This window comes from Rhamphochromis sp. 'chilingali' (assembly GCF_963969265.1).
Source record: "Rhamphochromis sp. 'chilingali' genome assembly, chromosome: 14".
Classification (NCBI taxonomy): domain Eukaryota; kingdom Metazoa; phylum Chordata; class Actinopteri; order Cichliformes; family Cichlidae; genus Rhamphochromis; species Rhamphochromis sp. 'chilingali'.
Genome location: NC_137941.1, coordinates 31,494,680 through 31,521,877, shown reverse-complemented (window position 1 = coordinate 31,521,877; position 27,198 = coordinate 31,494,680). Strand labels below are relative to the sequence as shown.

The window sequence follows — 27,198 nt, the reverse complement described above, 5'->3', positions numbered from 1 at the left end:
CCCACAGTGCTGAGACCAAAATGGCCACCACAGTGATGTCTGGCTTCCTCTGTAGCTCTTTTACAACTCAGATCGTGTGTTCAGGTGCTTTCAGGCGCTTCCTCTTCTGGGCAACTGTTGGCGTAATTAGCAGAGCTACAAAGATCATTGTCACCATAGAAGTGTGTCTATGAGCGAGCATCTGTTAGTGTCGTGTGTGTGTGTGTGTGTGCTGCAGCTGTCAGCAGTGATGTGATATGTGGCTTACAGCCACCCTCACTGCTGTGTTACATGAAAAGGAGATTTTGACAGAGAGGGATCAACAGACTGCTGACTTCCCCAAAAGTGCCTTGAATATTATTTGATTCAGAATGTGGCACTCATTTAGATCACTCCATTTTCTGTCCTATTTCTTCTCTTTTGGATCGGGTAAGATGGTTAACAAATTAACTTGTTTGTATGTTTTTACACTACGTGCACGTACATCACTGCCGTTTAGTTTACGAGACACACACATGAACCGCACAACCATTTAAACGTTGTGTTGGTCAACTCAAGAGCACCCAGATGTAGTGCACAAAACAAGTCCCTGTGGTGGTGGGCTTTACCATCGCCACGGCAACCAAGGTGTAGCTTCGCTGGTTGCCAAGGACAACAAGAGAGTAGCTGTGTTGAGTGATACACAGGCGTAAGAAGCAGGGAGGGCGGAAGAGACGTGAAAGGCAGCAGGTGAAAACGAGGAGTAGAGTTGCCTGTAGTTGGGTAAGGAGCTTAAGGGAACGGGAAGAGAGAAGAAGAGGATGAAAGGAAGAGGCGTGATGGTGAGGAGGAGGGGCCCCCGTTGCTGGGCAGGCACATATGCTCACCCATGGAGACGTCACCTCTGCCGTTGCATGTGTTGAACATTAGATTCCCGCTTTCTTGTGGTAAATGCAACCAGAGAGGTTTATCTGTAGAGAACAAAGCCCTTCACCGGCCTACATCCCTATCATTTAAATACTCTTCTGACAGTATTAGAATCATTAGGAAAAAATGTAGTAGATTAAGACCAAGAAAGACTGCTCTGTTTACATGCTTTGTTAAACTATGAACAGATTTTTAATGAATCTGAGTGGAGAGAAAAGTCATGGGAGTTATCATATTGTTAGACTGATCGATAAATTTGAACCTCTGTGTTTAGTACAGCTGAAGAGCTCTGAAATGAACTCCTTGACCTGTTCTTTCAGGAGCAATGTGAGTCATTGTTGAGGAAAACCCAGTTAACGGAAAGTCTTAACCAGGTCCATTATTGATTGAAATGTTTTTGTCATTAATTTTTGTGTTCTTGCAGTTATTTTATTCTATTTTATGTTTTCTTGGAGTAGCAGTTTTTCCATCTTGATGGCAAATGTGCTCACAGACATTCTTGACCTAAATGAAGTAACACAGCGGAAACATTCACATCACTGCCCCAGCATCAGCAAGGCATCCAATTTTGCTGTGGATGTAAGCAGAGCATCAAAGTTATGGCTGTATTTGTGAAATGAAGGCCTCACATCTGGAAGTGGTTGACATTTAGGCGGGCATTTCAAAGAGTGAGCTCACCTAAAATGCCCCACAGAAGGGAAAATCTGGTCGGACTTTTTTCTTTTTATTAGATGATGTGAATGGTGAAGTAGCCATTAAATATAACTGCCAAAAGCAAGCCAGTAAAGACAGGCAGGGTGGTGATTGTAACAATGACTATTACAGCTGTAGGGCATCAGTTGGCTGTGTGGGGGAAGCTTGCGTCTAGGGACACCTGAACTACCTGTAATGCTGTCAGACGTCATTAAACTAATTAGTAACGCCAACTTTGCATAGCTGTTTCCTAACTGGCTTTTTGTGTGCGTTGTCAGGTGGTTGCCTTTGTGATGGACGGGGAGTCGGAACCAAACCCTGTCGTGGCAGAAGATGTAGGGGAGCGGGTGGAGCCCATGGATGCCACTCCCTCTCCCCAGCAAAACCCCACGCCTCCTTCCGAAGAGTCTAGTGAGGCAGTTTCCATGGTAACGGAAGATGGAGCCACAAAGGAGGGTGGCACAGAGGACAATGATGATGATGTGGTTCTTGTAGGGGAGGAAGCTCCCCAGCCTTCTGCCACAACCCTCTCCCAAGACACGCCCAGCACAGACTGCCCAGAGCTGGCAGCTGCTGTGGCAACTGTAGACACGTCCACAGCAGCAAAGACCCCCGGCTCTCCTGCATCTTCCAACGCATCTACAGCAGCAGCACCGCCGAAGCCTCCAACCACAACAACCGAGCCTATTGTCATTGACGACGAGGAGGACTCTGAACAGAGAGACACATCCTCGTCCACTCCGGTGCCTCCTGAAGGCACATCTGCATCCCACTCCCCAGGTGCACTCAGTAGCACTGAGCCAGATTCTGAGATCAGGATAGCCAGTGTCACTACATTAGGGTCTGCTAGCCAGAAAGGAGGCTCCACAGTAAATTCCCCTCCACATCCAGAGGATGCTCAGCCAGACATGAACCTGATGATAACCTCTGTGACATCACTGCAAGGAGGAGCAGCAGCTGTCGCAGCAGTAAGAACACCCACAACTTTTTTTTTTTTTTGTTGCTGTCGAAGTTTTCATTATGTTTTCATGTTTTGTTTTTTAAATATTTAGTATAATTCAGTTTTATTTATTTTTTTGCTTCCACCTAATTTTTAGTGCCGACTTTTTATGATGTCTACTAGTAAATGTTGGTGAAGGCAGGTGTTTGTTTTTTTTCCTTTTTGGCACAGCGGTTTTATTCTTGGCAAAGAAAATAATGATTTCTTTGTAATGACACCTGAGCGAGCTGCTATGCCAGTATCTACTTATCAGATGCATCAGCAGTTACTCTAGTTGATGTAGTTGGATTCAATTTTGGTTTTGTGTATCGCAGTGAATATGACACCCGCGTGTGTTAAGTTTTCCCTCCTCATCACCTTGTTTCTAATATTTTGACACTAACATAACTAACTTGTGTTTTTAGGCAGGTGAGGGCCAGGTGGAAGAAAATGGTCTACAGATCCACAATACGTTCAGCCTGAATCCTGACACCCCATCTGGTCGACCAACTGCCTCCTTTAACCCTGGGCGGGGCTCAGGTCCCATGGGCCAACTGGTACAGAATGGGGACATGGGCACACACAATAGAGCAGGTAGGAACATAACATTTTTCTCATGTTAAAATGCTGAAATTGGCATAAAAGGAATGTGATGTTTGGATTTGGTTACGACATGGTGTGTGTGTGTGTGTGTGTGTGTGTGTGTGTGTGTGTGTGTGTGTGTGTGTGTGTGTGTGTGTGTGTGGGTGGGGTTTGGAGAAGTTGTTGTGTTTCAATACTTTGCCTTGAAATCGCTCTTTAGCTCTGTTCTTAATGACCAACTCATTTTGAATGGAGGGTTGCTCATACTAATTCAAATAAAAAAAGAAAATGGGTGCTGGATGTCTCGTTGACAATTAATATAATCACAATCCTAGAGTCAGTCAGGTGCAGATTAATATCTTTGGCCAGAAACTTTAGACAACTTTTGTGTTCAGGTGGATTTTATTCAGATTGGTGATGCTGTTTTCTGTTTCTGTAGTCATTTTAACTCCTAACTTAAGAGATCGTCGATCTCTTAACTAATGATGGAATTAAATAATACATAGGTGGGAGAAAAATGTCCTTATCTGTTTAGACGGGTCACAGGATAATGTCAGGTCAACAGCCACAACGAATCTTTCTAATTAAATGGTTCCATGAATGTCATGGTGTGGATTTTGTGTTTAAGTTTTGCAGACACCAGCACATGCGGCAGACAGTAGTCATACCCATACAACAGCTTGATAACCTGGATAACAGTGTCCATGTGAACACACTCACTGTGTTTTCATATGTAAACCTTATGTAAATTAGCATCAAACCTTTCTCAGTTGGAATTACCAGAAAGACAGTTAGATTGTTGGTCAGCCTGCATTTCTTTATGTATTGTCTAATATGATTTCCTCAAACTCAGATCCGTCTGACTGAAAGTTTAACACAGCTCGACTTCTGTAACAGCACAGTGTGTCATTCAGCAAAGCATTGATTTGACCAATCAAAAGCATGCTTTTGATGGAATCTTTGTTTAGGCTGTGATTGTAAGAATTGATTAAATTAGTTTTAAAATCCTTGACTAACAGCTCCCCCTCCACTCTTTTACTTTTTGAAAAATTTGGTGCTTAAACAAAATGTGCGATATTGCAGATCTACAGGAAGTTTGGTGTTTGCTCATCATACACTTTCTGGACTTGAGTTTATATGCCAGCCTTTTGGCAGTTCCTGTCAACCTCCATGTAGACTCTAGATGGTGCTGTTGTCAGGAGCTAGTCCTCTAAATATGACTTCTGGAGGTTTATTTCTTTATTTACTTAAAATTATTGTTGTCATTGTTTCATGTCTGTATAGCAGATCAATGTTTAGTGCAGACATAGCATTATATATATTTATATACAATTTTAAAAAACATTCCAGGTAACTTTCTTTCCATCTTTCCCTGCAGATTCTTGGATTTCTCAGTCAGCTTCAGTCCCCCGCAACCAAAAACAGACAGGGGTGGACTCTCCATCACCAGCCACTTCGCTGCCCAAACCTCCAGGCCAGTCTTCCTCAACTACTTCCTCCTCAGGCTCCCAGCCACAGCCCAGGACAGTCAAGGTGATCCACTGTGGTCATTCAAGTCCTGTGTAATTGCGTTAGTTATAGTGCAAACGATCTGGAAAATTTTACATTTCAGAATTTAAATCCAGGGTTGAAGCAGAGTGTTTACTTTTTGTGTCTACCCTTTTTATATTTTTAGTAAAAGTATGATTTAAGTATAAACATATTTAAGTATGTTAATCTAATCTGCTACCCACTTCCTACTACATGCTGTACATAATTTATGCAAACAGTGCACTGAAACTTTCTTTAGAAATTTTTAAGACCCTTTCCCTGTATTCGTTACTTCCTGCAGCTCAATCATTACTATGTTTGCTCGTTCCAGGTGACCTGTGCAAACTGTAAAAAGCCTCTGAAAAAAGGCCAAACAGCCTACCAGCGTAAAGGCTCCACACACCTTTTCTGCTCCACCACCTGTCTGTCTGCCTTCTCACACAAACCTGCCCCCAAGAAGAGCTGCACCATGTGCAAAAAGTAAGTCTGACATTGAAGGAGATATTTTATATTTAGGATTTACGATTATACAGTGCATTTGGAGTTCATTAAAAAAGAGTAAAGTTGCAACAACAGAGTTTATTGAAAGCGAAGGTTTAAAAAAAAAAAAAAAAAAAAATCTTATTTCCAGTTGTCATAAACATGAATGAGCACAGCTTTTATTATGCTATCTAATCCACATTCTCTGGAGATGTTTTCCTCACAAAGCCTCTGTGTTTGTTTTCCAGGGACATCACAAACATGAAGGGTACCATTGTGGCCCAGGTCGACTCCAGCGAGTCTTTCCAGGAGTTCTGCAGCACTGGCTGCTTAGGCGCATATGAGAACAAGCAAAATCCTCCCAAATCAAACCTCAAAACCAAATGCACCGTCTGCGGCAAGCACACGGAGGTCAGTCTGTCTAACTTTCTTAGCACTGGGTTCTGATGACAACAATGGAATAAATAATTCAGTGGCAATGAGTAAAACCAAAGTAACACTGGGGTTAAACACATGAATTTTACACTGACTCAGCAGTGTTAGGTACACCTGCACAGTGGAAAGGTTCAGGTCTGTGTGTGTGTTTTGTAGTATCCATGGTCTGTAAATTTCATCATCATTTACCTAAATAGATGATGGACTCTCAATTCCACAAGCAAGCTCCTGCAGCATGCAAAAGGGAAAAAAAGCATCAGAAAACCAAACGCCTTTGATCGTAATGTGGTGCTAACACACACACGGAGCCTCAGGGCTCGGCTCTTGTTGTGCTGGGCTTCAACATCCCTTCATTATTTACATCCTTGGCTTGGGTGTTTGTTTTGAATAAATAAATATTTCATGCTTGAATCCTGTTGCACTTTATCAGCCCCCCCTCTTCCTCGACTCTTAATAAACATAGTCAGAAATGGTGGTATGACAATTTCGCTCTCCCTCGTTATCTGATTTATTATGTTTCTCCTAACCACACTTTCATTAAGTATTTTTCTCTTGCCTGGCTTCGCTGTTTGTGAGCTTAGCCTTTCACATCTTGCTTTCTTTTCTGCACCCCTCTCTTAGTCTCGTAACGATCACATCCAAAAAACAAACTTTTCGGTTAAAAATATTTTTAAAAATGTCTTTCTGGATTGTTTTTGAACGCTCTACCATCATTGTCTGTTCTTAGTTTAACAGTAGTCCACTAGATTTTATAGTCTGCATTCAGGATTTATCATATCTTTTTGTTGATTATTTCAACAACACAAGTTGGAGATCTTAGTTGTGTATTTTTTTTAAATTTTATTTATTTTATTTTAATTTAATTTTATTTATTTTTTTACTGTTGGATGTTTTCAGCAAAGCTAGAACTCCATTAGAATTAGTTGAAACAAAGTATGACCCACACCAACCAGGAGAAATGTCATTTAAAATGTGAACATCTCTTCTTGATCCTTCTGATGTTTTGCTGTCTGCAGATCCGGCATGAGGTTAGCTTTAAGACTGTGACCCATAAGATCTGCAGCGACGCATGTTTCAACGTTTACCGCAGGGCCAATGGTCTGATCATGAACTGCTGTGAGCAATGTGGTGACTACCTTCCCAGCCGGGCATCAGCCAATCACTCGCTTCTGGTCGACGGTCAGCAGAAACGCTTCTGCTGCCAGAACTGCATCAGGGAGTACAAGCAGGTGAGCCAGTGGGAAAGCTGTGATCCTTTTATTTTATTCAGTGGATTTTAGGACATCATGGTGCTGCTTTGATGGCCAGAACTTTGAGGAATTTTAATTTATCTGTGGTGAAACTCTTACTTGTACAACACACACATGCACACAGATAAACAGGAAGCTGTTCTCTTTTTGAGTTGATCCATTCTCTTCTTGGAGATTTTAAAAAATGGCACCAAGAGAAGTATAACTGTAAATGTAAAAATGGCAGAGAATACTTTCAGTCATTGCAGGCTGATTCAGTGTGCTGTATGTGTGCTACATTTCTAGGATGGTGCACGTAAAGTCACGGTGTTGGGTTTCAGAAGCGTTTTCAGTCATGACGTACATCTGTCGCAGATTCCATTTAAAGAAGAAGTTGGTATTTAAGTAACACTGCTGTGCTGTCAGCAATACATATTCAAGTGAGGCACAAAATGAATGAAAGCTGGAGTGAGTCAGTCCTACAAATTTTGCACAGAAAGCAAAATGGCTGCTTGAATGATCAAATGTTTCACATATGGCTTGAAGGAGGAGTGCAGACAGAAGCAACGCTGGTGCTTTTAGTTTGTCTTACACCACCAGCCCTTTTAGAGATTTCTGAATTTTATGAAGTCATGTCACAATTATTTCTAGAGTACATTTCAAAAGTTCTACTATATTTATTTTACATACTTAGGAGGATATTTTTTGAGTTTCTGTCTTTGTGTTGTTTTGTAGAGTTAGAAAATTCAGGAACTGCTGTCATTGTTTGCCTGTCACCCGTTAACCAAATGGCAGGTCAGAGATGTAGGTCTGTCCTTCTTGCAGTTGTGTTGTATGTTAGTATCCAAGCAGAGCATGCCAGTGCTCGGCCCACCTGTTTTTTTTTTCCCCTCAAGCTTTCAAAATTATTAATACATTTTTCCTGAACATTGTACAGCTGAATTATGTTGGAGAGAAATGTTTGTGAAAAATTGCAGGTTGAAATTTAATTTGTTGCTTGGCAACGGCAACCTATTGGATGTTCCTCTAGTAATTGCAGGAAACCACTTGGACACTGTCAGTGTTAGAAAGCATGCAGATAACAGGCCTGTGTGTCCAATTCTGGGCTGTACTGTTTCTTTATCAGACAGATTGTGAATTTTCTTATGCAACTAAGAAGTCTGTTTTAGAGTAAGAATTGAAGTCCATATTTTCAGTTCTTTGAAACTGTGGAATATAATCCACTAAAGCTTTGTTTACACATGCAGGTAGGGATGGGTATTGATAAGATTTTCACGATTCCGATTCCATTTTCGATTCTGTTTAACGATTCGATTCTTTATCGATTCTTTTTAAAAAAAGGAGAACACTAAGGTCGATTAGCTTAGAACTTTGTTTTATCTTCTCTTTGAACAAGATAGAAATTTAGGAGTAACATGGCCTTACAAACCCAACAGTGAGATCTTAAGAGATCCAGCCTACGGCTCTTCAATGGGGTGTCACAGGGTCCCCAGGGGAAAAAAATTGTAAATGTAAAATAATAAAATCAATATTCTTCTGTAGCAATAACAAAGTGTAATATAAAATATTCTATAGCAATGACACAAGAATATCCAGTAATGTCCCTGCCTACAATTAAACGCATTCACTTACTGAAAATCATCTGCTGTGGCAAATGGGTGCAAGCCTTTTACCACAAACTTAGGCAAGGCAAGTTTATTTGTATAGCACAATTCAACAACAAGGTGATTCAAAGTGCTTTACAGAGACATTAGAAACAAAAACAAATAAAAAGCATGATTTAAAATTGATTAAAGCAAACAAACAAACTAACTAACTAATAAACAAACAAACAAAACAGTATATAAAATCAGAATAGTAGATAAAATCAGTAGTTAAATGCAAGTTTTGAAATTTAAGCTTAAGTGTGGATTTGAATAGAATAGAATAGAATTCAACTTTATTGTCATTGCACATGCACAGGTACAGGGCAACGAAATGCAGTTTGCATCCATCCAGAAGTGCTTTAGTGATATAGATATATTACAATATATATTAGCAATAATATAGATATGTGAGTATATTACAGAAATGGGTCTATTATGGTATGTTATAATGTACACGGTATGAAGTATGTTGTGAATATTCTATAACTATAAGTATGTACAGGTTGTAGTGAGTACAAGCTATGTACAGGATATGAACAGGATATAAATATGAAAAACTATACAGAATATGAAATAAATAACTTTACAGAATCTGAGATATACAGTTATACAGAAATATGAACTATGCAAGTTATAAACAGTTGTAGAATTAAAATTATCGTATTGTACAGAATGATTATTTATACAGAACTATACAGTAGTGCAGGTAAGATAAGTGAGATGTGTGGATAATTTCTACAGAGGCTATATAAAGTGCTAGTGGTTGTGAGTGGTGGTTCAGTCCATGTTATTATTGTGTTTGAGGGTACAGTTGTCCATTGTGGGTGTGTGTATGTTCTGTCTGTGAGTTTAACGTGGGTCAGATGTCAGGAGGCAGAGTTCAGGAGTCTGACAGCTGTGGGGAAGAAGCTGTTCCGGTACCTGGTGGTCTTAGTCCGGAGGCTCCTGTAGCGCCTCCCAGAGGGCAGGAGGGTGAAGAGTCCATGTGATGGGTGACTGGGGTCTTTGATGATTTTCCCAGCCCTTTTCAGACACCGCTTCCCGTAGATGTCATTTATGGCAGGAAGTGGTGCACCCGCGATGCGCTGGGCAGTTTTCACGGCCCTCTGCAACGCCTTCCGGTCCGAGGTAGAGCAGTTCCCGTACCAGACTGTTATACAGTTGGTCAGGATGCTCTCGATGGTGCAGCGATAGAAGTTCACCAGGATGTCTGAGGACAGGTGGTTCTTCCTCAGAGTCCTCAAGAAGAAGAGGCGCTGGTGAGCCTTCTTGACCAGCTTGGAGCAGTTGGTCGTCCAGATGAGATCCTCGGAGATGTGGACTCCCAGGAACTTGAAGCTGCTCACACGCTCCACAGCCGTCCCCTTAATGTGGATGGGTGGATGTGGGCCAGCATTCCTCCTGTAGTCCACGATGAGCTCCTTGGTCTTCTCGGTGTTAAGCAGCAGGTTGCTTGTGTCGCACCACTCAGCCAGACGATCCACCTCCTCCCTGTAGGCGGCCTCATCGTTGTCACTGATGAGGCCAATCACCGTGGTGTCATCTGCAAACTTAATGATGGTGTTGGAACCATCAGCAGGTCTGCAGTCATGGGTAGGGCTGAACGATATATCGCATTTGCGATAATATCGCGACATGATCAAGTGCAATTTTCTAACCGCAAAGGCTGCGATTATACTCTGGACATGTCCAAATTCATGGGCTGCATCCTCCTGAGGCCGCATTTGTAGACCGATTACTTCACAGCGACGCGCCGAAGGCTGTCCAAATTACTACCATATCCCAGAATTCATAGCGCGGCCCAGCCAAACTCCAGTTTCCAGCAATGGCGGCCGCTACTAAGTTTTAAAATTACTCATACTAATCTTTCTGGGTCACAAAATAAACTTTTAACATATTTTCAGGCGAGAAAGTAGCTGTGTAAACATCAAATATCTGCTCGGTTTATCAAGATATCCCATATTTGCAAAAGTGCTTCGACGTTTTCAGAGGCGTCTGCTACCCACCAGCTCGACAGCTAGCCGGGAGCTCGAGGGTTACTGATGCGGCCGAGAACGGCACAACTCCCGGCACATCATTTTCAGATCACCGCGGAGTTTCGCTGCTCGGGTTAAACGTAATATATAAGTCACTTAGACAACCTAAAAATGTTATTGTTGGGCTTTTTTCAGTGTTTTGTTTGTTCGTGAGTAAATCGGTTTGGCTGAGATTAAAGTTATTAGATTAGATAAAATAAAACTTTATTAATCCCCCGGGTGGGTTCCTCCTTGGTTTTCACACAGCTGACTAAACGTCAAACAGAAAACTTATTAAACAGAAGTATGAGACAGTCGAGAATTTACGCCAGTGTCTGGTTATATTTTAGATAGCAAGAAGCAGACGGCCGAGTTTATTAAACTCCACCGAGACAGCGGTGACGCTAATCAGAACTAGACCGTCCAATTTCACGCCTTTAAACTTTAAAGGCGTGTTTGTGTGTGTGTTTATACAATTGCTATTATGTTTGCACTTTATGTGTAATGTTACTGACTGCAGAGATCAGTAAGATGTGTGTATTTTTTATTTATTAGTTTTATTTATTTAATATTATTTTTTAATTGAATGACTGTCTAGTAGTTCACAGATGTCGAAAAACTGAGTGTGGTAAAGCCACTGATTTTGTTTATGTATATTTCTGCAATCTGCACATTGCACTGACTTTCATTTTAATGTTTACACCAGGGTTCCTTGTCAGCACTTTATGCTCAGATGTTTGTAAGCTAAAAATAAACTATTGTGTATGTTCAAATATACTGTTGTGATTGAAGAAGTTAAATAAAAATGTCAGTCATCAATTCATGCATCACCTCATGTCATCATAACAGAGGTCTGTCTTCCAGGAAAGAACAGTTTAAAATTAATGTAATATAGTATTGGCCATACTATATGATGTATTGCTTGTCTTTGTTTAATAATACAGAAGACAAAGACCTTAAAAAATAATCGCATATCGCATCGCAATCGCAATATTGGGGCAAAAAAAATCGCAATTAGATTATTTTCCATAATCGTTCAGCCCTAGTCGTGGGTGAAGAGGGAGTAGAGGAAAGGGCTCATCACACAGCCTTGTGGTACACCGGTGTTCATCGTGATTGTAGATGAACAGTGGTTTGGTGCTTTATTCAAATGCAGCTGAGAACAGGTGAGTCTTCAACCTGGATTTAAATAAACTGAGTGTTTCAGCTGATCTGAGGCTTTCTGGGAGTTTGTTCCAGATATAAGGAGCATAAAAGCTGAATGCAGCTTCTCCGTGTCTGGTTCTGACTCTGGGAACTGATAAAAGACCGGATCCAGATGACCTGAGGGATCTGGAAGGTTCATACTGGGTCAGGAGGTCACTGATGTATTTTGGTCCTAAACCATTCAGAGCTTTATAGACCAGCATCAGAACTTTAAAGTCTATCCTCTGACGGACAGGCAGCCAGTGTAAAGACCTCAGAGCTGGACTGATGTGGTCCACTTTTTTGGTCTTAGTGAGGACTTGAGCAGCAGAGTTCTGAATGAGCTGTAGTTGTCTGACTAATTTTTTAGGTAGACCTGTAAAGATGCTGTTACAGTAATCACTAAAGATGAATGCATGGACTAGTTTTTTCCAGGTCCTGTTGAGACATCAGATCTTTTATCCTTGAAATATTCTTGAGGTGATTAGTCACTGATCGGTGACTTTCGTCTATCCTGGCCTGAAAGGAGACGCTACCAGTAGACTGCAGCAAGAACTGCCAGCATGTGAGCCAGACTCTGTCTCTCTCATCATGGTCACCTAAATGCACGGTAATGGCAGGTTTTGTAATAAGGCAGATCGCGCTAACATAATATGCACTGTTAGTTGATTATTTACCTGCCGAGTTAACGGGAGAGGACGTACAAACGTTACCGCTGCTGCTGGGTTGAGATTCACGAACCCGGAGCGGAATTAAAAACACGACATTCATTTAAGGTCATCGTGTGTTTTGTGAGCAAATGCTTTTGCATATTCGTAGTGTTTCCTCCCTTAAATGAAATATCTACTTTGCAAGTATTGCAAGTTGTCCTGTTGTTATCCGTTCTCGTAAAGTATAACCAAACTTTTGAGTGTTTGAGCCGCTTAGGCGCCATGTTTCCTGCCAGGTAAATGACGCTCCGCAACGTGGTGACGTCATTTGGGGCGACTGGAATCGATAAGGGAATAGTTTGCAAAAATGGCAAACAATTCCAAGGAATTGAAACAGTGGGAACCCATCCCTACATGCAGGGGATTCCTGAACCAGCTGAGCTGTGTATATAGCAAATATTTAAACAGATTTTAATTTTCCAACTCCTTAATACAAAGTGTGTGATGTCCAGTTAATCTTGCAGAAGATTTGTGCGTCCTGCCTCCTACATGCCTTTACTCAGGCAGCATCCCCACCTGAGGCCTGATTTAGACTCCTTTGGGGAATCTTTGTGAGTCTATGATTTAACCCACGTAAGTGGTGGACGTTTATTTATGCTTGTGCTGGTGCATTATGTGTTAATTACCATATGATTGTGTCCCAGTGTTTTTACATGCGGTGCCATACAATAGAAACAAATAAAATGCCCGGTCTTCTTTCCCCCCTGGATCCTTGCTCCTTGTTTTCCATCATTTTTTTGGGTCCTAAAGTTTTTTGGGTTTTTTTTTCACTTCTTTTTTCCCTCATGTTCATTCTGAGTTTCTGATTTTGTTGACATTTGTGAGTGTATATTAATGCTATGATTAGCATGAGATGATTGTGATATTCTCTTATTGATAAAATCAAAAACTGTGGCAAAATAGTAGCTGGAAAAGCACCCAAGGACTCAACAGTACTGAACCAACCAGTCACAATCGTTGCAGGCTGCGTCAACACCGTGCGTAGTTATTGTTCTAGGGAGGTGCAAGTCAGATTACACTATAGATTACATTGTAGGGGTTCAGTGTTGGTGTCCCACTGAAGGATAAATCCACAACAAATGAGTGAATGAGAATGACCCTGAGATCTGCCAAACCTTACTATTCTGCCATTGTGTTAATGTTTGTTTTTGTTTGTTTTTTCAAAAAATGTCAATCTTTTCTTACAAATGAATAACAAGGCAAATGGCATAGTCTCAAGTATTCAGTTCCATTTTCACAACATTTGTGAACATATTGTTCTTTTTGTCTTTCAAAGGTTAAACATTCATTTTATTAAGAAAACCACTGAGTAGTTTTACAGCCTGAGGTCATCACTGCAAGTTTCAGTAATAGTTCTAATCTCTGGGCCAAACGGTGGGAAATGGATCTCAAAACAAACATGTGGACTGTTGAAAGCGTTCATCAGAAGTCTAAGATGCTAGCTTCCCAGAAGGTTTACAAACATTCAAAACATTTTGTTGTTGCCACATTTTGTATCTGTTAGCATGATCAGTTAGCGATGTCTTGTTAAGTTGTGGTGCTTTCCCTGTCTCTCTCAGGCTCACAGTAAACTTGAGAGCTGCCTGTCTTGCAAAACACTGATTAAGACGGGAGAGGTACTCCATAGCGTCGGGGCAGGTGGCGCCATGGTCTCCTACTGCTCTGTTAATTGTATGAACAAGGGCAAGCTGACAACAACATCCATCATCAGTGAGTAACCACAATACACAAGCAGCAACTTTGAAACAGCTCTCTCATAATTTAGCTTTCACTTTCAGCCTTTTTTTAGTCCAGAGACTTAACCTAGAGATCCATATTTCTGCACAGGTACCATAAGATGTTGAGCTGGCATTAGGATAATTAACACTGCAAGTGGGGAGCAACATAATAGGCATTTAGTTTGAAAAGTGCTGGGTTGCTTATTGTTTGTGTTCACAATCAAATGATCTCCCTGTGTGAGTGCATTTAGGTTGACTGGTTTGCCGGAAGCAGAAAATGGCTCCTTTGAACTAGTATATCCACACCTGCTCATTAGTTTTTAGAAAACCGAATCACTTTACCAACAAAATGAATTGAGTATGAGAGTTACTTAGAAAGACCTGCGTTTCAGATATGCTTTTATTTCTGTGTTTTAATGCCTAACACCTGTGTGTGCAGGCACAGAGCCCACCTGTCATTTCTGTAAGAGGAATTCTTTACCACAGTATCAGGCCACGCTACCAGAGGGAAATGTCCTTAACTTCTGCAGCTCACAGTGTGTAACCAAGTTCCAGGTGAGACTCATTTCAAACAAATCTGGGCTCTTTAGAAGACATGTTGGCACAGTAGCTGTTTGATGTATCTGAATGAAACCCCTTATTGTTATGTGTTTGATGATGAAGCAGGATGCTGCTGAAATGAGGTAAACGGGTATATTAATACCATTCTGTAAATATTTCAATAACCTGATTAAATTCTGCTCTGATGCCTGTGATACTTATGCCTGTGTTCATACTTATCTATAGGAAGATTGAATACATGTGGGATCTTAATCATAACAGTGGAGATGAGAATCATCAAAGTTGCAGAAAATAAAACCAAGATTATTTTTTCATTGAGCTCAGCAGCTCAAATACTGCAGGTTTCCTCTGTGGCGTCTATGGCCTGATTAGTTTTTAAGACTCATGTTGCATTCATTTACATATCAACGAGGAAACAGATTTTGTACAAACTACTGTGACTTCATGTATTTTTATAATATAAAATTTTCTGTAATACCAAACACGTGTAGAGATGAGCTTGTGGATCTAGCTGAAGCTGGTGATGTGTTTGGATATACCATCAGGATGTTTGTGAAAGCATGCATGTTTAAAACTTTTTGTTTTTAAACAGAATGCTACTCTTCAGACAGCCACCAATGGACAGGCACCTTTGTCCACCACAAACAGCACAGTCAAGCTGAAATGTAACTACTGTCGAGGAGTGTTCAGCTTAAAGCCTGAAATACTGGAGTGGGAGGTGAGACCATCCTTGAAGTGAACCAACGTTCATAAAGATGGAACACGGAGTGCCTCTTGTTTTCTACAAATATCACTCTAAAGCAGTGTAAACTATTTTAAAATCTGCTAAGCTTGTCTGAGAACTGAACTTTTCTTTGCCTGTTGTGCTGCACAATTCCTTTTAAAGGTCTGCACAAGAGGAATGTACGGTTTACATTAAATTTTGTACAAATTCACGTCTATATTTTGCATTAGAAAGCATGATGTAGAAAGATAAGTTCCTAATACTGCCTCCTGTGATACAGTGAGTGATGTCATGTGCAGTGAAAAAAGATGGAGAGGTGCAGAAGCCATGGGAGCATTTCTACTGTGTGAAGATGTAATTTTGATGTATCTTAAAACAGAATGGCTGCAGTACGTTTCTCTGAATGTGTGTGCCTTCAGGATAAGGTCTACCAGTTCTGTAGCAAAACGTGTTGTGAAGACTACAAGAAGCTTCACTGTATTGTGACATTTTGCGAGTACTGCCAAGAGGAGAAGACACTACATGAGATGGTCAAGTTCTCGGGGGTCAAGAGACCATTCTGCAGCGAAGGTACTCATCGCCTGTCCTCTTCTCTGCTTGAAGTAGAATTGGCAATTTGATGTCATCCCATGCTGGCTGTTGGCCCATTTAGACATTCATAGTTGTCATTTGAACCCTGTCTCATTTATCTGAAGTCATATATATCCTGTTTGTAAGCTTTAATTCATTTTCTGTTTTGTTTGTTTGTTTGTTTTCTTCCCTCCTTAGGTTGCAAGTTGTTATTCAAGCAGGATTTTATTAAGCGTTTGGGTCTGAAATGTGTGAGCTGTAACCACTGCAACCAACTCTGTAAGAGAGGTGTAACCCGACCGCTCGGAGGTATGACCCGGGACTTCTGCAGCGAGGCGTGTGCCAAGAAGTTCAACGACTGGTACTATAAGGTCTGCTGACACGCACTCCATGAAATACATGTTTTTTCTATGTGGAAAAACAGTGCGAGAACATTAACGAGAGCTATGTCGTCATGTCCACTAGGCGGCGAGGTGTGACTGTTGTAAGGTGCAGGGTAACCTGACAGAGTCTGTGATGTGGAGGTCAGAGGTGAAGCAGTTCTGTGATCAAGAGTGCCTGTTAAGGTTCTACTGCCAGCAGAATGAGCCCATCATGGTCACACAGAAGGGCCCTGAGAATACGACCCTAGGTAAAAACTGTGTGTGTGTCTCTTTGTGTCCCTGAAAGAACCAGGTTTTTGCTTCAAAGTGTCGCTCTTGGACATATCTACATCCTTGTAACAGAAGTTGGTTTTGTCAAGTATCAGGAAATGTTATCCAGTGCCAAAAAATGGAAATAAAGTCATGCTTATATGTGAATGTTAGTTGACATATATTCCATTTCTGTCTTACAGGGATTGATGTGCCAGGGGCCAAACTTGGGGTAAGTAAGAATATTTAAAAGGTGACTTGATCAAAGCACTTGTTTTTAAATCATGTAGCACTAGTTGCCTTTTGAAAGCGTTTTTAGCTCATGTAGCAAAAAGGACCTGTGAGTTTTTGTCATGGCGAGATATCCATCTGTCCACGACAACTGATACTCCTCCTAGGGTATTGGTCAAAGTTTAATCAAACCTATACTCACTGACCACCTATTAGGTCTTAACCCAAACTGTGGTCAAGCTCATGTTTGCTGCTTTATGGGCAATAACCTGCGAAATGGGATGAATTGTAAGCTTGATGAGCAGCTACGTTATTAATGTTCTGGCTCATGTATTTACTACCTAATAGTTTTGAAATGTAGCCTGTGGAACTGATTTACTTCCTGGAAAAACACAGATCTTATTAGTTCATCTAAAATCAATTATTCTTCTGTTGATTTATTTTGTCTTCTATGTTGCAGCTGGTAAACCAGAGCACTGCGGCATACACTGGCGGAGGTTTGGTGAGAGATGTAAAGAACAAGGCGGTGCTCTGCAAACCACTCACACTGACCAAGGCTACCTACTGCAAGCCACACATGCAGAGCAAACTCTTACAGACAGGTAAAAACACAATCGTTAACAAATTCCTGGCACTCATAATTTTAAAATCATTTCTTTGTGTCCCATTAATACAGTCGACCCCATGAAATTTGCAGGGTTTACGATTCTAGCGCATTCAAAAAATGAATATAAATGCCTGTTGTTATAATATAATAAATATGCATTTGGGTGGCACCCTTAGGGCTTTAAGAAGAACAAAACAGGAGAGACAAGAACACTCAGCAAAGCATGCCGGGAATGCAGAAAGGAGAGACGAATAATGTTCTTGGATTGGCTACTTTCAAACCTCCTACCTCTCGGTACAGGGATATTTTGCCATCCCAAGCCGTGGTTTCCTCTTTGAAACAATTGGAGGATATTTGTGCTTTATGCAAAATTGTGGTGGAACAAATATTTGTTAGATTTTAAGGAAAATACGTGAACGACCGAGGACGTGAACTGTGAAACGCAACTTCAGAGGTACGCTGTACGAGTTTGCTTATGGCAGATATGTAGAGCTCATTTTAGTTCTAAGATCTTATACAGTCCAGTTTGATCTCAGGCTGATAATAAAAACATTGGATTCAATTGAATTTTGTCTTCCAATAATTTTTACCCCTCCGTCATAAAAGGCTGATGGGATTTTGTAGTCACGCCACCAGGATGGTGGGTGGCGCAGACACCCAAGTTTGTAAATGTGATAATTGAAAAACGTGGTGACGTAGGATGTTCAGGTTGATAACACTGCTGCATCTACTAAAAAAATCCGATTAGTGTGAATGCCGGTGTCCTTGACCTTAAGGTCAGACAGAGCAAGTTGTTTTGTGGTTTTGTTTTGTTTTTAAATCTTGTGAATGCAATAACTTGAGAACAAGGTGATTTAGGATTTTGGAAATTGGTGTGTCTGCTTGGAGGCTGAGAGGAATCACTGGTTGAAGATTAGACCCTCTGGGTGCCCAGCTCTGGTCCACAAGCCATATGTTTGAAACACCTGGCTTACATAATGATTTGACGTGTGTGTTCCCACAGATGTAGATGATGGTGTGAAGAGGGAGTACGTGCCTGTACCTATACCTGTGCCCGTGTTCATTCCCATGCCTATGAATATGTATTCACAGGTCACTCCCACTCCTCTCTCTCTGCCTGTACCGGTAAGACTTGAGCATACTGCATATGATTTATCCTTGCTTAAAATTAAACTTATAAAATTTTAGAAGGAAAAAAATAATTAAACACAAATTTGCGCAAGCTATAAAGATAAACTTGCAAGTCGGTGATCTGATTACTAATTAATTTGATACCCTGTCCCCTCCAGGTTCCTGTGCCTGTGTTCTTGCCCACTACCCTGCAGGGGGCAGAAGAGATCGTCCAGACCATCAACGAACTGAAAACCAAGGTGCCCTCTGATCCTCTGGAGGACGACCTGATCACCATGGCTGAGGTGATAACAGAGGATCGGAAGCCAGGTGAGCCCACGCCAGGATTGAATATACGGGTTAAAAGATTGCTTATCAGAGAGGTGCCGAACACAGCCCTTATACTAGCTTCTGACGGTTTCTTTATATATGCTGATAAAAAGAGAGAAGTGGAAGAAAGCTGCAGCAAACCATGACAGTGAGGATCTACCCTTCTTTATGATTCAGATGTAAAACCTGTGAAGGTGAAGAGGGAGCCTGAAGGCCAGGAGTCTTCCAGCAGCACCAGCAGCAGCTCTGAGGAAGAAGAGGAGGAGAAGTATGAGCCCGACCTGGACTTGGAGGCAGACTTTCCTCAAGGTAAACGTCTTCTGAGCATGTAGCTGTAAACCTGAGAATACTGGATAAGAGGCACAGAGTCAGGAGCAAGCTGTTTTAAAAGCAGTTTTATAGTATTTTGTGCATTAACAATAACTGCAGGTTTTTTTCTTAACTGTAGTTTTCATCGCTTGCTAAGAATTACTGATCCCCAAAAAAAATAAAATCATACAATTCCTAAGGATAATTTCTAATAATGGCTGTTCATAGCTTGAGCAAACTATTTTTATTAGATCAATTGTTAAGAGCCACCTCTAGTCCTCTAATGAACCTTATTTCAGGTGTTCAGATTACCGATTTTAAGACTTCGTATATTTAATACTGTGCCTTTGTTGCCCACTCTGACCTGCTCACTCGTCCTCTGTGTTCATCTTCCCATTTGATTTCTTGTCTTATGTAACAACATCTGACTGCATGGGGTTTTTAATGGATCAGTAGAGTAATTGAGATTAAAATTCTTCCCTCTGGTTATTTCTGGAGCTGCTGTCATCACGCCTATCGGTGTAGAGGTTTTAAGCTTTGGCTTACTGTTCAAAGGAGTATGAAGTCATCAACTGGCCCTGCAATCCAAGTTTTATTTTCCTTCTTTCTTCCTTTTTCTGTGCCTCATTGACATCGATGGTTTTAATGTAAGGATTTTAAAGAGTGTTAATAAGTCGTTACACCATTTTCTGGACACAGTTTGGATCGATGAATCTGTCCGATTTATGTAAACCTGCGTATTGGGTGAATTCCACGTTTTCCAGCTTTAGTTTGCTTGATTGGTTGATTTGCTTTGATTTCCTGGATGTACTTTTTTTTTTTTTTTTTTTTTTTTTTTTTTAAAACCATATTACATGAAGGCGTGTTATTTCCTCTCTCAACCTCAGACCCCGCTCGTGTTCCAGAGGGAAATGATGAGGATATGGGCTTTGCTTTACCTCCAGTTCTGGCAGAAGAGAAGGAGGAACTGAAGGAAGAACCAAAGGAGGAACTGAAGGAGGAACCGAAGGAAGAACCAAAGGAGGAACCGAAGGAGTCAGCACCTCGACCGCAATCCAGGAGAAAAGTAATAACACGTGTGTGCCAGAATATTTTCAATGGCAAACTTAGTTTGATTGTGTTAGTAATGGGTTTGTTTGCCTTGAAGGGGAACAAGAAGCTGGCAGTGGAGGAGAAGCCAGATGTAGCATCGTCCTCTTCTTCAAATGTAACAAACAGAACCTCAGAAGGACGATCACTGCCTCTCAAAGCTCGCTACGGTATCAATGCCTGGAAACGCTGGGCACTGTCTCCTCCTGATCAGTCGGATGACACCAAAGCACAGGAAAGCTCCAAAGCAGGTACACTGAACCCCTTCATTTCCCACCTGCCCTGTTCAGTAGTTACACTAAGAGAGTCCAGGTGCATTCCTTTGCTGGAAAAGAAAAATTGATTGTCCTGTTGGGAAACATAAAAAAAACACTGCATGTTTGCTAACATCAGTTGGTGATTGTTCCTGTCTCCTGCAGCCCGGCCAAAAAGGAACCTCTTGTCAGTGAGTTCAGAGGAGCTGAACGTGGCTCTGTCCCGTTTTGTCAGGGAGGTCTGCAGGCCCAGTGGGGAGCGCTACTCTCCAGACAGCATCCTCTACCTCTGTTTGGGGATCCAGCAGGTTAGTATGAAACGGCTGCCCCTCTCGAGAAGGCAGCAAATCATCAACTGTAAAATTCAACTGAGCATTTTATTTTAATTTTTTTTTAATGTTCATGTCTTGTAGATGTTAGCAGTAGGTTTGTCACAGTAATAGTTTTAACTTGTCTGTCATTACCACATTTCATTAAAAAAATGTGGCCAAACAGAATTCAAAAGCAGGTAAAAAAAAAAAAAATCTAAATACTTAAATTATATACACAAAATAAGAATCGGCTTATTAACCTTTTTAAATTCTAGTGTCATTCCATCTGTAGTAATTTTTTTAGTAGGAACTAATTTTCGAGTGAGGGTTTCCAGTAGGACCCTTAGTACTGGTGCACATTCTTTTCCCCCCTCCTCTCACATGCAAGTAGTCATCGAGCATGGCTGCTGCGTGGAGAGCGGGGTCATTCAGAGAGCTCTGGAGTGTGATTTTTCTGCCACAGAAGTGTAAGGCTGACTTTATCTGTTTGTGGAAACGGATTAATCGGGTTACTTATCGTTGTGTTGGGATATTTGGCTTCAAATGGTTGAAAATGTCTGCCCCTCTTTCCAGGCCTCTTCTTTGTCGATGTTCCTCCCTCCTTTAAAATCGTCACTGTTCAAAAAGGGAATTTAAGGATTTTCTGTGCTCACTACATCTTTGCGGTCATTTTCTTTCGTTTTTTTTATATTTATTATATTATTCCTTTTCCTTTCCCTCAGTCTGACTTTATAGATTAGTGTGTCCATTGATTATAACCATTTGCTGTTCACATCCTGAAAAGCAGTGATGAGCTTTTGAATATGAGGACACGGTTTTAAACTATGTGAGCAACCACAGACTGAAGCTCTGTGATCCTTTCATTTTCTTCATTTTTTTTTTTTTTTAACTGATAGTTTTGTTTTGTTTTTTGTTTAAAGCATCTTCACTCCAAAGGCCGGAAGGATGACCTGTTCAGTGATCCATGCTACCAGCAGTTTGGAGAGGAGCTTAACAAGGTCCTGAAGGACTGGCAGCCCAGTGTACTTCCTGATGGTGAGTGTAATCCTTAGTAAGACCCTCCTTGTGTGCCTGCTCCACTTGGAATTAGCACAGTTTTGAGTACTTTGTCAGATTTTAATATTTCTTTCTGGAAACAATTTGATTAACACGATATTGCTTTATCATGAAACTGTACAGATTTGAGTACTGAATAAAGACTGCAAATCCCAACTTTATCCTCATCATGCAGTCTTTCTCATTCTTTATGTATTCATGAAGTTTCTATAACTCTTTCATGGACATGACCATGGTCAGAAAGCTCATTAATTTTGCCACTTTCACAGCAAGATGGTCTTAGTTTTTCAGGTGACTTTACATACTGTATTTTGACATAAACTCATGTCCTAAATTCCTCATTTTTCAGCAGCAACAATGTGGATGAAAAAGGCAAAAACAGATCGTCTCAGATGTGAGACAGTATCTCATTGCAGTGTGGAATGTGGAAGCTATGATACTTGCTAAGAAACTCATCCCACACTGATAACGATGACACTGGAAAGTGTGTTTGAATATATTCTTGTTATCACCAGCTAGTGGCACGGTGCTGTTAAACAACCTGTTGTGTTTCTCGATATTCTGAGCCGTGTCCAGTGATTATAACTCTTCTGCTGTTCACATCCTGACACGTTGTGATTGCACTATGATATAATATGAGGACACCGCTCCAACACGAACAGGTTCCATGTCTGCACAAGTAGTACCCAGGTAGAAAATTATATTTGGCAGATGTAAATGGTGGATAAAGACAAGAAAGAACTGATGAGTGTTGTAGATGTTGACTGTGGAATTGGATCGTCTCTCTTTAGGCTCGCTGTGGGGTCGAGTGGAGGAGCAGAGCTTGTGGAGCAGTCGTCATCTCGGGGAGCAGAGTCCCGCCGCTCTGCTGCGCTCGCTCGTTTACCTGAACACCAAATACTTTGGCCTGCGCACCGTGGAGCAGCACCTGCGCCTCTCCTTCTCTAACGTCTACGGCCCAGACACACTCCATCCTGTTACCAAGGAGACCACAATCTGCATCCGCGTGCCTTCCGTCTCTCAGGATCACCATGGTGAGGCTGGAAAATGCATCATGTTGATATGCTTCGTATATATTGGCCATAGAAATTCTCATCTAGCTGTGATGGACGATTGAACTTCCTGTTTGTGAAATTCACACATGCACATTATCACAAGATGTATAATTTAGCATTCAGTGATTCATAGTTTTTATGTCCACATTAGATGCTGAAACATTTCTGATTTCATATCCAGTTTGTTAACATTCAGAGCCAAACAATTCAAAACCATAAATGCCCGTGGACCTCTGTTTGTGTCTTTCAACTTGATTTTCCATCATCTACAGTTCAAAACAAGTGTTAGTGGTTTCTGCATGTGTTAGTTTTAGACGCAGAACCTTGAGGAAAATTTTACAAAAATTTCCTTTCTGTCTGTAGGACGATCAGTGCAAACAGAGTCGAGGAAGAGAAAACGAAAGGTCGAGGACGACGAGCAGGAGGAACGTGACAGCAACTCTGGCGGCTCCGCCCAACGCTGCCCGGCTAAGAAGCACGAGTGTCACCTCTATGAACTCTACAGATCCAAGTGGTGGGTTCAGTGTTTTTACTGGAATAAATCTTAAGAGTGGCTGTAAAGTAAAGGCTTGAGTCCTGTGATTAGAACTCATTGCTGTTCACATCCTGAACTTCAGTGCTGACTCTTTAAAGATGAGGACTTGCTATAAATTAATGTCATCAAAATTTTCTCCTAACTGTTCAAGAGGAAACTGAAACCAATACATGCATTCATTTTCTCCCTCCCCTGTGCTCTTTTCCCTGCACTTTTCTCCCTTTTTCTACAATACCTCCTTTTTGCTTGTTTCTAATACTTTTCTTTTTTTGTTCCTTCCGCTTGCCTTTTTTTTTTTTTCCCCCTCCTCCTTACCTACCTCCCTGCAGTCCTCTCCCGTTGCAGAAAAGCCTAGATGTGTTTTATGTTCAGCCGGATCCGGACTGCAGCCCAGATGACCCGCTGTGGTTCAGCTCCACACCGCTGGACCGACGAATCCTGGAGAGCCTCCTCATCAGAATCCTCCTCGTCAGGGACATTTACTCAGACAAACAACTTCTGGAGGAAAACACGGAAGAAAACACGGAGGAAGAGGGTGGGGGTGAAACAGTTGGAGGGGAGTAGCAGTTGCTTGGACTTCTGTTCGTAGAGTCTGCAAAGACAGGAGAGGAGGGGGACACGTAGGGTATATAGTAGAATGTCCTCTTCACCTGTCTTATCTTGTAGTCCTCGTTTCCCTCTTCACTGACTTGCTGTTTCCTCCAGGTGAGGAACATTTACAACAGAAAAAGCAGAGGCTGATTAAAAGTAGTGGTCAACAAGCAGCCCAAACTTTTACTTCTGCCTCAGAGAAGAAGCTTGAGGAGGACAGGCATAGAGATGAACTCCGATAAATATGAGGATGAGAGGGGATGAAGAGCTTACTGTCACAATTAAATCAGGTAGAAAACGTGTATTGACAGTTATATTTTCATGACAGAATTTTCTGTTGTGCATTTCCATGGAGTCTGAGTGTGTCCATTATGCTCAAGCAGCGTAAAAACATTAAAGATTCGACAGAATCCCACTTTTTAAGAAGTTATAGCAGCCACTGGGAGACCACAGGGCAGTACCAAGCATCACAGAGGCAAAGGGACACAGTTGAAACCAAAATTACCACCCAGAATGGGAAGACAGCAGGAAGAAGTGCTCCCCAGCTGTGCTGTTCAGAATCCCATCGTTGAAGCAATTGGCAGTTCAGCTTTAAAACAAACAAACAATAAACACTCCTGGTTCCAGTTTAGCATGTCCATGTCTGACAGAAAGATCGCAGCTTTGGCCGCAGACATCTTTTCAGTGAACGTAAGGGTGTCATTTTTGTGTTCAAGTAACATTTGGTTTAGACCTGAGATTCATGCTTAAGTAGAAATTTGGTGTTAAAGTGCAGTCAGACTGCTTTTAGCCTTGTGACATTTTCACTCATTCAGTCACATCGCTAATGGCAGCAGTTGGGTGGAGAGCGCTGACGTTTATCCCCACTGCTGCTCGAGCTGTTTACACACACAAGTTGTAAAACAAGAAGACACAGAATCGCCAACAACCTTGAGATTTTGTGCAAAACACAAACACCGGGTAAAAATTGGAAGTTGGAGCAAATGTCTCTCGATTCATTCTGAAAATGAACATTGACTAATTAGTGTCTGACTGCACTTCTGTGTCAGTTTCCTTTCTTGTATTTAAGTTGGCATCACACAAGAATCACTTTCCTGCTTTCCAGCTCTGGTCAGACTTAACCTTTGACAGGGCAGATGTGTGTTTTTTTATTTTATTTGTTTTTGTCGGTATTGTAAATGTGTGCCACCAATGATGTCAAAGTCAAACTTTAGGTGTGAGAAATTTTCCCTGCATTAAAGTGGAATTTTAGAATTTCCAGTACATGTGAGAATGCAGCACAAGATCAGCACCCTTTTTGTCCCATTAACTGCGACCTGTTGTATCCCACATGTTCATTATGGGCCGCTTTCATTCTCCCATGAACCCACACGCTGCTCTTCCTTTGTCAGTACTGCTCTCAGGCTAAAACCGCTGCACCACAGGGGGACTTCAGCTCACAAGGGAAAGGAGTCAGGACTGATCCCAGGACAGGAAAGGGTCTGACTCACTGCGGTGCGGTGGAAAGGCTCCCTGCCAACATGCTGCGTTTCTTTATTGGACATTAGGGAAACCTCCATTCATGCAATGTAGCATTACATGCTTACTAAGCCCAAATTGGGTTGCTTTGACGTGTAAATATCTCAAAGGCGAGGCGCTTGTTTGAGATGGAGACGACACAGAGGAACACTGTAGTTTGGGATAAAGAAAACGAATTTGAAAACCCGCCTCCTGAGAAGCCTTGTTCTGTTTTTTGTTTTTTTTAAATACAGCTGATTATTTATTTCTCATTTTATTAGTTTGACTGTATCCTCTTTACACATGGGTTTGATTTTCTTGTTTTTAAGTGGGGATCATTTCCTCCTCTTGCCGTTCATTGAAAATTTGCTGCAGACCTGCACCCTCCCTGCTCCTTCTCGCCCGTTAAAAGAATTCTGGTGAATGATGAAGGCCGTGGATTATACAAAGTTTAGCAACCCACTGTTTGCCCCTGTGTTTGTATTTGTAGTTTACTTTCAATTTAACTTAGTTTAAGTACTGAGCATGTGTTAAGTGTCCTGTTCTTTGCTTTTGTAGAGCGGTAACACTGCAATGCAAAAGCTTGCTTCATGACATGTAATTGGTTAATTTTTTTCTTTGGTGAACTGAACTTGTTTTTTAAGTTACACTTTTTTTTTTTTTCTTTTTTTTTTTTAAACTTGTTCTCCCTTTTTACGATTTAAAGTTTGATTAAATTTCATCAAGTAAAAATTACATTTAAAATTCCAGGTAATATAAGATTTGGAGTTGAAAATGAGATCGTGTAAAAGCTTCCACAGCCATTCCTCAAAATATAAGGAATGTCCTTTTAATGCTGAGTTTGACGTTTCCATGAATGCAATCAACATCTCAAATATATCGCTAACCTAAAACTTGTCCTCGTGCACAATCCACATCACACCCACCTGACTGAAGAGGATTTAACTGGTGAACAAAGTCAGGGAATACACTTCCAGAGTTTTATTTTCCCAAAAGAGTAGGTGTTCCTGTTCATTTGTACAACTGTTTGCATTTATTGGGCTGAAACTGCAGCATGACATTTCAGGAAGAACCGTTTGTATTTGGATGGAGAACACTGGTCACAATTTCTGACTCCAGATCAGTGTGCTTAGAACATTAATTTCGTCTGTGAAAGTTTGAAACAGACCTTGGATCAGAGGACCCCAATTAAGATGGCTGACTCATAGGCAGCAGCCAAATATGCCACAGGTTTGGACCTACAGAAGATGCTGTGGCTGGCTTTAATGCCTAATGTGAATGTGCCTATCTGTATATACTGAAAGTGAGTGACTGTGACTTGAGTCTGATGCTATGTGTGTGGGCTGATATGCTGATACGGTCATGTTAAATAAAGAAGTCATTTTCTAACCAGCTTCTTGATTGTGTTTGGATTTATACACACAGATGCTAAATGTAGAAAGCTTATTATACTGTTTTTATAAACTGTATTTAAAATTGTTATGCAAAGTCCTTTTACTAGAGGTGAGTAAAACATTTGTTCTTTTCTAAGTATAAATAACTAGCATCTTTATTCTAAACTAGAAAGGTCAAGTGTTTAATTTAATACACTTTGCAGTATACCACAAAGTCTGGAGCTGTGGCTTCAAGGCGCTTGGTGCCTGTCGCGG

General features: G+C 41.2%; 1 protein-coding gene across 2 annotated transcripts in view; it reads left to right on the top strand.

The window, feature by feature from the left end:
• zmym2 (zinc finger, MYM-type 2) overlaps nt 1-26,941 on the top strand; it is a 35,729-nt gene extending 8,788 nt beyond the window's left edge. For both annotated transcript variants that reach the window (XM_080902620.1, XM_080902621.1), the window contains exons 2-25: nt 1,857-2,546; nt 2,983-3,151; nt 4,518-4,672; nt 5,001-5,149; nt 5,398-5,560; nt 6,601-6,813; nt 13,929-14,079; nt 14,527-14,642; nt 15,241-15,366; nt 15,792-15,942; nt 16,141-16,313; nt 16,408-16,573; nt 16,778-16,806; nt 17,266-17,407; nt 18,416-18,537; nt 18,702-18,852; nt 19,030-19,161; nt 20,049-20,227; nt 20,309-20,501; nt 20,670-20,812; nt 21,736-21,850; nt 22,663-22,905; nt 23,299-23,440; nt 23,791-26,941. In XM_080902620.1, coding sequence (XP_080758746.1) covers nt 1,872-2,546; nt 2,983-3,151; nt 4,518-4,672; nt 5,001-5,149; nt 5,398-5,560; nt 6,601-6,813; nt 13,929-14,079; nt 14,527-14,642; nt 15,241-15,366; nt 15,792-15,942; nt 16,141-16,313; nt 16,408-16,573; nt 16,778-16,806; nt 17,266-17,407; nt 18,416-18,537; nt 18,702-18,852; nt 19,030-19,161; nt 20,049-20,227; nt 20,309-20,501; nt 20,670-20,812; nt 21,736-21,850; nt 22,663-22,905; nt 23,299-23,440; nt 23,791-24,025 — 4,233 coding nt within the window. In that variant the 5' untranslated portion in view covers nt 1,857-1,871 and the 3' untranslated portion in view covers nt 24,026-26,941. The remainder of the gene's footprint in view (nt 1-1,856; nt 2,547-2,982; nt 3,152-4,517; nt 4,673-5,000; nt 5,150-5,397; nt 5,561-6,600; nt 6,814-13,928; nt 14,080-14,526; nt 14,643-15,240; nt 15,367-15,791; nt 15,943-16,140; nt 16,314-16,407; nt 16,574-16,777; nt 16,807-17,265; nt 17,408-18,415; nt 18,538-18,701; nt 18,853-19,029; nt 19,162-20,048; nt 20,228-20,308; nt 20,502-20,669; nt 20,813-21,735; nt 21,851-22,662; nt 22,906-23,298; nt 23,441-23,790) is intronic.
• The last annotated feature ends 257 nt before the right edge of the window (nt 26,942-27,198 follow it).